The sequence below is a fragment of the Chelonoidis abingdonii genome, chromosome 5, assembly GCF_003597395.2.
Source record: "Chelonoidis abingdonii isolate Lonesome George chromosome 5, CheloAbing_2.0, whole genome shotgun sequence".
In the NCBI taxonomy this organism is placed as follows: Eukaryota; Metazoa; Chordata; order Testudines; family Testudinidae; genus Chelonoidis; species Chelonoidis abingdonii.
Window position 1 is genome coordinate 122,656,929 of NC_133773.1, and position 12,232 is coordinate 122,669,160.

General features: G+C 46.7%; 1 protein-coding gene across 1 annotated transcript in view; it reads left to right on the forward strand.

The window, feature by feature from the left end:
- Nucleotides 1-12,232, forward strand: part of SORCS2 (sortilin related VPS10 domain containing receptor 2) — an 844,346-nt gene that overhangs the window by 769,794 nt on the left and 62,320 nt on the right. The window contains 1 exon segment of the mRNA XM_032789791.2: nucleotides 11,477-11,568. Coding sequence (XP_032645682.2) covers nucleotides 11,477-11,568 — 92 coding nt within the window.

The window sequence follows — 12,232 nt, forward strand, 5'->3', positions numbered from 1 at the left end:
CTTTCGTGGGTGAATACCCACTTCGTCAGACGCAGGTAGTTGGAAATTTCCAGGGCAAGGTATAGATATACTTAGCACAAGCAAGCTAGAGACTAACGAGCGTAGTTCGTCAGGGAGGGTTGAGCCGCTGTCTGAGCACGTAAGGTGCTGAACAACCAGGGAGCGAGAAAACTGTCGTATTGCAAGACGCCATTCAAGTTGTTTAAGCATCCAGAGCTGATGCTGTGTCAAATTTGGCAGATTGAACTGAGCTCGGCAGTTTCTCTTGTAAGTTGCGTTCCTGAAGTTTTTTTTGCTGCAGGATAGGCCACCTACTAAGGTCTCTATAGTGTGGCAGAGGGAGGTTTGGAAGTGCTCTCTGAACTAGCGTTTTTGTAATCTGCATTACCTCGAATCCTGGAATCTGATGTTCCCCATTTATCCCTATTCCGTAATACTGTCAGTTTGGCCGATGTCACTCGCAGGAGGGGACACATTCGGCTATCATGGCGATATTACATGTTTGGACGTGCCAAGTGAAAATGAACCCAGCCCTGGATTGGTACTAGCGCTTGATCTGTTAGGTTCTCGCTATGATGGCTGTCGCGGTGGTCATTACATGTGGCGGCAGACGTTGCACCTCGAGGTCCTTGTTCATCGATGGTTCCTGCAGCTAGTTATATTGGTACGGTGTGGGGCAGTGCTGGTGAGGAATACGTTTCCGGTGGCAGGTTGTCTCCTGGCACAGGATTGGCCCCTTTGCCACCCAAGACCCGTGAAAGTGTGGGATCATTGTCCAGGATGGGTTGTAGATCCCTGATGATGCATTGGAGGCGTTTTAGCTGGGGTGTATGTGATGGACAGTGGAGTCCTGTTGGTTTCCTTTCTTGCCGTTTGTCTGCATAGGAGGCCTTCTGGTATGTACGTCTGGCTCTGTTGATCTGTTTCTACATTTCCTTCGTGTGGGTATTGTAGTTTGGAATGCTTGGTGGAGATTTTGTAGTGTGCTTGGTCTCTGTCTGCAGGGTTAAGCAGAGTGCGGTTAGCCTTCAGTGCTCTGGCTCGTAGACAATGGATCTGTGATATGTTGGCCCGGTGATGGAGCTCGGAGGCTATGAAGGTGGGCTAGCGTCTGTAGGTTTCTCGATATAGGGTTCGGTGTTAATGTGTCACTTTATTTGCACCATGGTGTCTAGAAAGTGGACCTCCATGTAGAGTGGTCCACGGCTGAGGTGATGGTGGGGTGCGAAGATCTCTCTCTTTTTCGAGCGTGGCTTCTCGTGGGGTGAATACCAATGTCGTGCAGATCCGAGGTCATGGCAATAATTCCAGGGGCAAGGTATACGATATACTGCTAGCACAAGCAAGCTAGAGACTAACGAGCGGTAGTTCGTCAGGGAGGGTGAGCCTGCTGTTCTCCGAGTCACGTAAGTGCTCGCAACAGGGAGCGAGGAAAACTGTCGGCAGACGCCATTCAAGTTCGCTTTAAGCACTCCACGAGCTGATTGTGTCAATTGCAGATGAACTGAGCTTCGGCAGTTTCTCTTGTACAGATTTGGTTCCTGAAGTTTTTCTGCTGCAGGATCAGCCCACTAAGGTCTCTATAGTGTGGCCAGAGGGAGGTTTGGAGAGTGCTCTCGCTACGTTTTTTGTAATCTGCATTACCTGATCTAATCTGAAGTGTGTCCCCCAATTTATCTATTCCGTAATACTGCATAGATTTGCGCCGATGACCAAGGAGGAGGGGACACAATTGCGGCATTATCATGGGGCATTATATAACATGGTTTGGACGTGCCAAGTGAAAATGACAGTGGAATTGGGGTACTAGCCGCTTGATCTGGTTTAGGGATTTTCTCGCAATGGGGGTGTCGCCGGTGGTAATTAAACATTGATGGCGGCAGATAGTTCGCATCGAGGTCCTTGTTGCACATGGTTTGGAGCGTCTTCTGAAGCCACGGAAGTTTTACTATGTGCTTTACTATTGGTTGGTGCGTTGCGTGGTGAAGAAAAGAACACACATAACTTGTAAGTGATCTTCAGGCTTGGCCAGACAGGTCCTCGTGTTTCCTGGTGGGCATGGATGGAGGCTGCCAACCGCTCAAGACCCCGGACACGTTGCTGGCGGCAAACATCACATCCTGCCATGTGTCAGCGATGGGCTTTTCGTAACACTCCACTCTGGAATGAATCGGCGAGCATGTTTGGAACGGGGTTTTTACCGCTGCGGGGCCTATGTATGTGTGGAGCATTGGAAGTCCCTTGGTTTCCCTTCTTCTGCGTTTGTCTTGAGTAAGAGGGTCTGCGCCCTCACTTCCACGTTGGGCTCTGTTGCGCACTCGCTCGTCTTCTAATTCTCCTCGCGTTGGTACCACACCTTCGTCCATCCGCGGAGAATGCCCCTCGGTGAGATCCTCGGTTCCGTCCAGCGGCTGTTGCTCCCGTCGCGCGGGGGTCTTTGAGAGCCAACACGGTGTACCCTCAGTACCTTGCTCCGTCCACAAGATGTGTTCGATGTTGCCCCCGGGGAAAATTGGACAAGCAATGAAACGGTCGGGCAACGCGGTCGATAGTTTTCGCTATACGGGTTGCGTGAATAAGTGAATATAACATTAGCATACCATGGGATGGGGTCTGTAGGATAAGTGGACCTCCCATGTAGATGGTCCAGGCTTGAGGGTTGGTCGGTGGGGTGTGAATTGTTTGGGAAATCGCTTGGGTGCGAACTTTCATTAGAAAGCTCGCTCCCCATGGGGTCCAAATGAATGAAAAAGAAATGTCAAATCATAGTAGCGTAGGTTGTAAAGAAAGGGGCGTGAGTGGGGACCGAGAGCCTTAAAAGGAAGCTTGTTCCAGGTCAACCATGAAATATTGGCGAAAATTTGTTGGGGCAGTCCGCCGGGGTGACCCATAGAGAGTGACGATTGGAGGGTCTAAGTTAGGTTCAGGATTCTATAACTTCTTAATAATAGTTTTGGTGGAGAGGCGCCTCATCAGAGAGCTCTCAAAGCAAGCAAGCATCAGAGTTTGGGCCGTAGTGCGGCAATCAACCAAGGAATAATGAATCCGTCGTTATTGCCTTAACAAATCACTTTGTATTACCATTCTCGTGTGTTTGGGGGATGTTTTGTGTCAGAACCTTAATCCCCCATGGGTGCTGAGGATGGTGGGTGTTGCTGGAGAGGTGTCCCAGCTTGTTGTTGTTCAGAAATCTCGAAATCGAGTCGGTGGTCCACGAGAAAATAGTTGGAAAGTGGCGGGCTTTGGGGGGCATGGATTGAGAGAAAGAGTCGCCCCATACCCAGACAGTCTATTCAAAGTGAGTGGCCCAAATCCGAGATGATGGGGCGTCCGATTCCCGGTCTTGAATCTTGGGTAAGTTTAAAACCCTGGCGGGGCTTCTAAAGGGTATCTGACTGTTTCTGGTGGTTAGTGTAGGAGTGTCCTGAGTGATGGCCCAGTCCTAGTGGTAATTTTTCAAGTGGGAAAATCTGAGGCGAAGTTGGCCCTGGTGTAGAATGGGTTAATCTGGAGAGTCTGTCCTGGCAGCCTCCTTCTGGTAGTTCAGACTGTTCAGATGACACAAGCACAACCATCCTTCTACAGGCCTCTTTGGATAATATGATAAAGGGTGTGTGTTTCTGAGGTGGTCGGTGGCTAGCATTTCGCCGACTAGAGGTGAGGCAAGCACGCCTCTCGTGTTTCAGTTCTCAGCCTGGTGCACGTTGGCGGCGGAAGCAATCAATGTTGATGTCCAGGCTGTCCATTTCGGAAGCCCTCAGGCGGGTCATTTGTGGCAAGTTCTTGTTCTTGTGCGTGTGGTGGGTGGGGTACCTGTGTTATCAGTGGCAGCTGTTTCAAGTGTTTTCCTGGAAGTTATGCTTTGAAGTTCGCAGACGCGGTAGGCCCCGATTTCCTAGATACTCTATTGGTGGAGTACGCACTCCACTAGGATTAACGGTAGGGATAATCAGTGTGGGCATGGCACAGGGGCCAGAAAGAAGTCCCCGAGATAGGGACAGACTTTTCTTACTTGGGCTGAGTTGTAGTTGGATAGATGCCAATATTGTCGGTGTTGGGTACACACGGGTGTGGCCCCATGTTTGTCAGGTGGAGTTTAGGACAGGTTTACCAGGGTCCCTTCTCCTTTGTTAGAGAGGGTGAAATGAGTGCGGTAGTCTGCCATTCGTTATGTGAAGTCCGTTGATGGATTGTATAATGACGGTCTCCAGGTTGGAAGCTGCTTTTTTGGAATGTTTCCCTGCTTGGCTGTAATAGGAGGCTTGATATAAGGGGTTCTCAGTTTCTTGATAGGTGATGGCATATCTCTCCACTGTGGTCTGTGTATAAATGTAGATTGCAATGGATTTACCTTTATCCCATTTGGTATAGGGTCCCTTCATGGAGAGTGAAACCAGGTTTAATGGGACTCCTCCTCACTCAGGCCTTTTAACAAAGTTTGTTGGGCCCTCATTGAGCTTAATTCCCTGCTCTCATTTTTTAAACAATGCTGGCCCTGTCTAGTATTGAGCAGTGAAGGTTTACTAGTTTTTTGGCTCTGCCTTTGAACGTGAACCGACCAGACACCCCGGGCATGCAAGGCGGGAAAAACCTGGGGAAACCTCTGGAAGCTTAGTGTGGACCCTCTATCGCAGTGAAGCTAACAAAGCAACCCGCTGTAGTAGGGCTGCTAGAGCAAGACTCATGTAATCTGCCCTCAGTTTGTGGGCAGTACACGGATGTGAACAGAAACCCACACCCAGAAGGTTGTGGTGGGGTTAAAGTAGCACACTCTGAATAGGAGAGATGTAATTGACTCCGGAAAAGCCTGCAGCACCATTGTGCTAGAGGTGAAAGAACAATATAGTGAGAAGCGACAGTAATACCATGTTAGCTTGCTTTTTTAATTGACAAAAAAAATATTGGGATAGCATACTCCTTGTTCATGGGTGGAAACAACTGGACTTCAGAAGAGCATCAGTTGGTTGTTCAAGGTTACATGGGGTATGTCTACACTACGGGATTATTCCGATTATACATAAACCCGGTTGTAAAACAGATTGTATAAAAGGTCGCAGTCACAGGGCCACATAAAGCATTAGATTGGCGGTGGGTGCCATGGTCCGAGGCTAGCGTCCGATCTTCGGTGGTTGCACTGTGGGTAATCACCATAGTCTGCAAGTCTCCCCCGCCCCTGGGAATTCCGGTTGAAGATGCCCAATGGCAAAAAGTAAGTTGTCGCGGATGATCTGGGTAATGTACACTTCATCCTTCCTCTGTGAAAGCACAGCAAAGACAATTCATTCGCACCTTTTCCCTGGATTGCGCCTGGCAATGCACAATCTAGCATGGCAAACCAGGGCCCTGGTGGGTTGCCTGCATGTCAGGCGTAAATGGGTATATCGGGTTGCGCGACAGCACATATCGCAGGACAATCGGCAGCTTTTCAAATTTGCCTTGAGGGTAGTAAAAGGACAGGTACAATCCCTAGACCCATCTGCCATAGTGTTTAAATGCGATTTGAAAGAAAAAAAATGATGGTTACCATCGTTTACCGGTCGCTGCTGTTCTGGGTGCTACCTTTGGCATGGCCTCGCTGAGGTTCCGGCCCAGGGGTTGCAAACATTGAAAAAATGAGAAGCCTCCGGGGTACCAATTCCCTCCTTTATGTTGTTAAAAGAGCAGTCCTCCCTAATATTTTGGCTTTCCGTTACGCTTGTCACACAGCACTGTGCTGTGGACCCTGTATCATAGCCTGGAGATTTTTTCAAATGCTTTGGCATTTCGTCTTCTGTAACGGAGCTCTGATGGAACAGATTTGTCTCCCCATACAGCGATCAGATCCAGTATTTCCCGTATGGTCCATGCTGGAGCTCTTTTTGGATTTGGAACTGCATTGCCACCCGTGCTGATCAGAGCTCCCCACACTGGGCAAACAGGAAATTAAATTCAAACGTTCACGGGGCTTTTCCTGTCTACCTGGCCAGTGCATCCGAGTTCAGATTGCTTTCCAGAGTGGTCACAATGATGCACTGTGAGATACTGCCTGGAGGCCAATGCCGTTGATTTGCGGCCACACTAACCCTAATCTGACATGGCAATACCGATTTCAGCGCTACTCCCCTCATCAGGGAGGAGTACAGAAATGGGCCCAGGTTGAAGTCCTTCCTTGGTCTTTCGTCATAGCCTGAATAGAGACTTAAGAACTAAGCCCTATGGGCCTGATCTGATACCCACTGAATTCACTGACTTTCTTTCCACTGACTTCAGTGGGATTTGAATCAGGTCCTCATCTGAAATTCTTCCATAGATTCAATAAATGTTTCTGTTTCTAATTAAAGTCTTGTTTACTGTTGTTATTTCCAGTCCCTTCTCTATACACAATATTTACAACAAAAGATAGAAAACATTCCAAAGAATAGGTGAGATTAAACAAGCAGTCAGTACCAGCAGAACGGAGTCACAGCTTTAAGTAGAATATAGAATAAAACTATGGTACCCAAGCTGTGTAACCGTGAGCTGTACTGCCAGTTTCCCGGTGCCAGAGGGATTCACCTAATTTAGAGAAAATGGTACAGCTATCAATTTCCCTTTTTCTTCAGTATGGAAGTGTAGCACCTGGAGGATTATGCCTCCCAGCATATACTGTTTCATTCTTCTTCGTGTGATTGCTCATGTCCATTCCATTGTACGTCTGTGTGTTCGCCATATGTGCCGGTGCTGAAAATTTTTCCCTCAGTGGTATCCATAGAAGACTGGCTCTAGTGCCCTCTGGAGTGGCACGTGTATGCACCAGTCTAAGGGGCACCTCCAGCTGCCCCCTCCTTCAGTTTCTTCTTACCGCCAGTGACGGTGCTGGATCATCTCCTTGCCTCAGCAAGCTTTCCTTCTAAAACTGTGAATCTCTTGTATATAGTTCTTAGATGGTTTGTATAGTTTATTAGTTCCCATAGTGCATAAGTTAGAAATAGTTAGTCCTCTATGGGACTTAGCCTAGGGACAGGGCATGGTCTGATCCCCAGGCTGCAAGCCTTGTGGCCACTGCAAAAACCCTATGCCAGTCAGTGATCCCCATCAAAGCTCTCTGAAGTGTTTGGGGAATACCCACGTGAACAAAAAGTGTTGTATTTGTAAAAGTTTCAAGCCATGAACCAAAAAGCAGGGAACATTGAACTTAGAGTGCTCCTTATGGAGTTGGCTAGATCGAAATCTGCTCCAAGCACTACAGCATCCCCAACCTTGGTACCAGCTAAAAAGCAAAGAAAGGCCAGGAGAGAGCATTCTCCTATGTAAAAGGAAGGAGTGAGCCTGAGGAAAGTGCAGGGCAGCTCCTCTCCTCTGGACGTTGGCCAGGCTCCAGCACCCACTGAGCTGTTGCATCCCCTCGAGACCCGCCTGTCACTCCTGGAAGCAGCAGAGGCACTCGGCACCTGGCGGTGCCATCCAAGCCAGAGGCCTTTCAGGCTGCTAAGGACATATTGTCCCTTCTGGTGCCACTCGTGCGGAGCCAGAGAGGTGCCCCATTCGAGGGATAAGCCTGCCCTGTGACCTTTCCAGCGGCCTCCATCAGTGTGGCACTGCTCCCTGATGCAGGAGGTGCTTCGCTAGTGCTCACCTGGGCAGTGCTGCCAATCCCCGGATACGGGTCGGCTTACTTGTCAGCATTCCCAGCATTGTTCCCAGAACTCTAGGCAGTGTACTCTGGGATCCTGGCACCAATTGGCAGGTCTCTGGTGCAGACCTGTGGAGTCACATCGCCAGTCCCCGGAGTCCCAGCACCAATACCCAGAGCAGCCAAGTCCATCTCTAAACTCACAGCACCACTCCAGAGAGCCGAGATGCCAGTCCCCTGAGTCCTGTTATCTGTCTCTGGTTAGCTGCTACAGATCCCCACCGGCACGTCGACGATCTCCTGAGCCAAGACATCACCCCTCTCGCTCCTGGTCCATGGAGCAGCACCGCTTTCAAAGTTTGAGGCTTTGATCACCGGGGTACTGGCACCGATCCACCAAATGCTGCCGCCAGTCACTGGAAGCGCAGCACCGAGAGCCATCTTCCCAGTACAGGTCACCGGTGGAGACCCGCAGAACAAGGTAGATAGGCGGCATCAGCACCGTGCTGGTCCCCCAGATGAGTCTCTCCCTCCTCAGCCTCAGAGAGTAAGGAGGAGGATTTGCCTGCAGGTCAAGGCCAACAACTTGAGACATTAGCATTCCCATTGGGACCAGCAGTGGCCACATGGCCTCAAGGCCCATGGCTGGCTCCCTAGCAGCTATGGAATGCCTAGGGGTTTCCCCAACAATCACAGGGGCACCAATCAGTCTCAGGGCATCTGAGAAACAGCGACAGTCTCCCGCCAGCCGCCAGACTTGGAAGTGGAGTCAGAGCAAGGTCCCCAGGATCAGCGAGCCTTGGCTGAGGCTCCCCTGGAGGAGGCTACAGAGTTGGCAAACCCACCATTACCTGCCTCCTCATTCTCTTCGCCTTCCCACACACTTCCCAAAGACAATGTAAAGGGTCACCAGGAGCTTCTAAAGAGGGTGGCATCTAACCTGGAGTTGAAGGCTGAGGAGTTAATGGAACCCTCCGACTCACTGTTTGATTTTTAATTTCAGCAGCCCCTTCCAAGGTGGCATTTCCCACCATGAGAGAGTGGTAAAGCTGATTAAGCCTTATGGCAAACTCCCTCCTCTCTGCCCCCCATCTCCAAATGGGCAGAGAGAAAGTATTATGTGCCTGCTAAGGGATTTGAATACCTGTATACAAGCCCCACTCCAAGCTCACTGGTGGTATCAGCAGCCAATGATCGCGATAGACAGGGCCAACCGGGATTGACCCCTGAGAATAAGGAGGCGAAGATGCATGATCTCTTTGGCAGAAAGATTTATTCTATGGCCAGCCTCCAGCTAAGAGTGGCCAACAAAAAGGCCTTACTTGGCCATTCTGACTTTAACATCTGGCAGTCCATGGCCAAATTTGCAGACTTGCTGCCAGAGGAGCTCAGGAAGGAGTTCCTGGCTATTCTGGATGAGGGCAGAGCTGTGGCCAGGGCAACCCGCCAAGTGACCTCAGATGCAGTGGACTCCACTACCCACACCATGGCTTCGGCCATTTACATGAGGCATGCTACCTGGTTGCAGTCGTCAGGCCTGATGGTGAAGGTTCAGCAGTCCATCCAAGACCTCCCCTTCGCTGGCCTGGCACTGTTCACAGGACAGACAACAAGTTACATGACCTGAAAGACTCTGCATTATTCAATGTGTTATGCCGTCACCCAGCAGGCCAGAGATGACGCTTTGGATTTGGCAGAGCTGTGTTGCGATCAACACGTCTGTGAACTCCTACCCACTTCGGGTACTGCTTGGGAATCACTTAAAATGGAATGGACATCAGCAATCACTCAAAGACAAAAAAAACAGTTATTAACCTTTTGTAGCTGTTTATCTTCAAGGTGTGTTGCTCATGTCCATTCCATGACCTACCCTCCTTCCCCTCTGTTGGAGTTCCAGCAAGAAGGATTTGAGGGAGGGGAGAGCCACTGGCGCCTCTTGTACCAGCACATGCGTGCACCACTCCAGAGGGTGCCAGAGCCAGTCTTCTACGGATATTACTGAGAGAAAAACTTCCAGCACTGGTTCATGGGATGAGCACACACACCTACAATGTAATGGACATGAGCAACACATCTCAAAGAATAACAATTACAAAAGGTTAGTAACCATTTTTTTTTTATTTGAGCAGCAGTTCAGAGAAGATTTGGAGAGTAATCCAAACATTGCTTATCTGATTACATCTGATCTGATCCTTTTGAAGTGCATCTAAAATTAGTGTTTATCCATTACTGAATTCTCTAAAATGTGCAGCTGTATGTAATAAGCAGGCAGGACTATAAATTTCTCATATCTGGTGCTGGTCTGTAAATGGAAGACAGCCAAAGTGATTCTTGAAACTACAGGATTCCTTTTAAATATGTTCTTATTAGGTGAGAAGGACATGCAGCCAAGCTTCTAGCTGGGATCTTTCTGCTTTATTAATGCTTCCTCATTCCTTGGAGTGAATATGAATGTGCTTGGGGGGGAAGGGTTTTCTTCTACACTTAGGTCTATCACTGATATGGCTTCAACATGAGTAAAGGGAAACTTTTAGCATTGTCAGTGTTTTCTCCTTCTCAAAGGCAACGTAAAGCAAACGTCTCGTTCACTTTTCTTTGTCAGATTGTATAAGGAGTAGAATGTACGTGTATTAATTTTCAAGGAGTGTGCATTAATGCTCACTTTATCTCATGCTGCTGTGTTAAATGAAGTTTGACAGACATCTGAAGCAAGCAGACAGTTTCTTATGACAAATCTCAGATGTAGAAAGGAAAAGATATTTATTTCTTTAGTGCTTCCAGTGATTCAGATTAAGCTTTTGCCTTTTTCGCCTTTTCTTTCATCAGTTATTTTGGCTTTGGACTTCCAAAGGATTATTTTCATTTTCCTGGTATATAGTCTCCATTAAGCCTAGGTATTGTTTATATAGGTTGCTGTTGAAAAGTCTGCACTGACCAACAGCTGTCCCACAATATTGTGTGAGATAGCTAATATTTCTCTATTCTTAAAATAGGAAATAACTGTGTATCTCAGATACCATTGTATACTAATTTGATAAATCTAGCCTTTGTAATGGTGATCACTGTACTCTTTTTTTCCTTTAGTTGTTTGGCTGCAATTTCAATAGTTTATGAATATCAACAATATTGAGATTCAGGACTTCCACCAGAGAGATTTTTGTGCAAATCGTTGAGCTGTGGAAAAGAGAGGAAAGAACCCTACATTTATCCTCAAATCTTGGTTATGATTCATTGCTTGTGTCACCAAGCCAGTATCACATACATCCTGACTTTTTAAACCATTCAAAAGTTACAAAGTGACCTCATTGTTAAACTGCGAAGAGTCTATAGTTAGACAAACTAAGTATTAATAATAGCTTATTTATCCTGAAAATATAACTCATATACCAATTTACATAGTGTTCTGTACATTTTGAAGAAGGTGTTAGAATCTCACAGACAGAAATAACTTTCCTGTTTTTCTTTGCATTACACTTCATGGCATGCCATTTTGCAAGGCATATAGAATATGACAAATACCTTAAGTAAGATGATAGGTCAAAAAGAGATATGTAGTGGGAAAGAATGAAGAATGCATGTTGTTAGAAGCTGAGATCACCTACAGGCATTTTATTTGACTGTGATTTGAACCTGAACGTTTCCCAATTCACCAGCATAAATTTATTTTCCTTCACAACCTTGAGAACTTGATCCACATGGCAGAAACAGTCTTTAATAACTGTGTACAATGTAGGAATAAAACTAATTATTATGTACTTTTGAATTTATTTAACAAAGCAGACTGTTAGAAAGCCATACATTGACAAGTATTTTAATAATGTTTTGGTACTGCATTTTATTTTTTCCAACCCAGACATTTGCTTGGTCTTTTCATCTGGTTTCTAGGTGTTTGAAGAAGAACATCACATCTTGTATCTGGACCATGGTGGAGTCATTGTGGCCATCAAAGACACTTCTATTCCTCTGAAAATACTCAAGTAATGCTGCAGTCAATTATAGTAGGGTTATTACGTATTCAAGACCTAAAACATACTTCAGAATTAATCAGTAATGAGCTTTTTAGTAAGTTTGTGTAAAAAATCCAGATGGAGCCACTTTAATTTAACATGCGTTAAACCAAGAAAATGCAGGTGGGCATTTTATTAAGGCATTCCCGGTGGAGTCGTTGGTGAAGAAGTTTGTTACATCATTAATAATAACACTTGTTTTGCATCAGTATGGCCCTGTTCATTCAAAAGCTTCCCAAAGTGGACTGCAGTACAAACTATACACAGAGGTCACTTAATCTACCACTAAAATCCAGTAACTATTTTAACTGTATATACTAACATTGCCGTGCAGGTTGGGGTAGGGAGTAAATGTATAGCTGCAGAATACATTTAGGTAGGCAGTATACCGTTGCCCATATCAGAATTTTGGAATAGCATCAGAGCTATCATCTCTAGAATTATGCAAAGAGTAATGTATATGTACTGAATGCAATTGATCAATGCTTCAATTTTACATAATGATAATACTCGCATGTATATGAGCCAAGTTTGTGATCAGTTGTCTGGGAAGAGCATATATGAGGAATTAGGGCTAAATATAGGGAAAGCAAAGAGATTTCTTGTTTTTTTTTGTCGTTTAGAGGGAGATTAT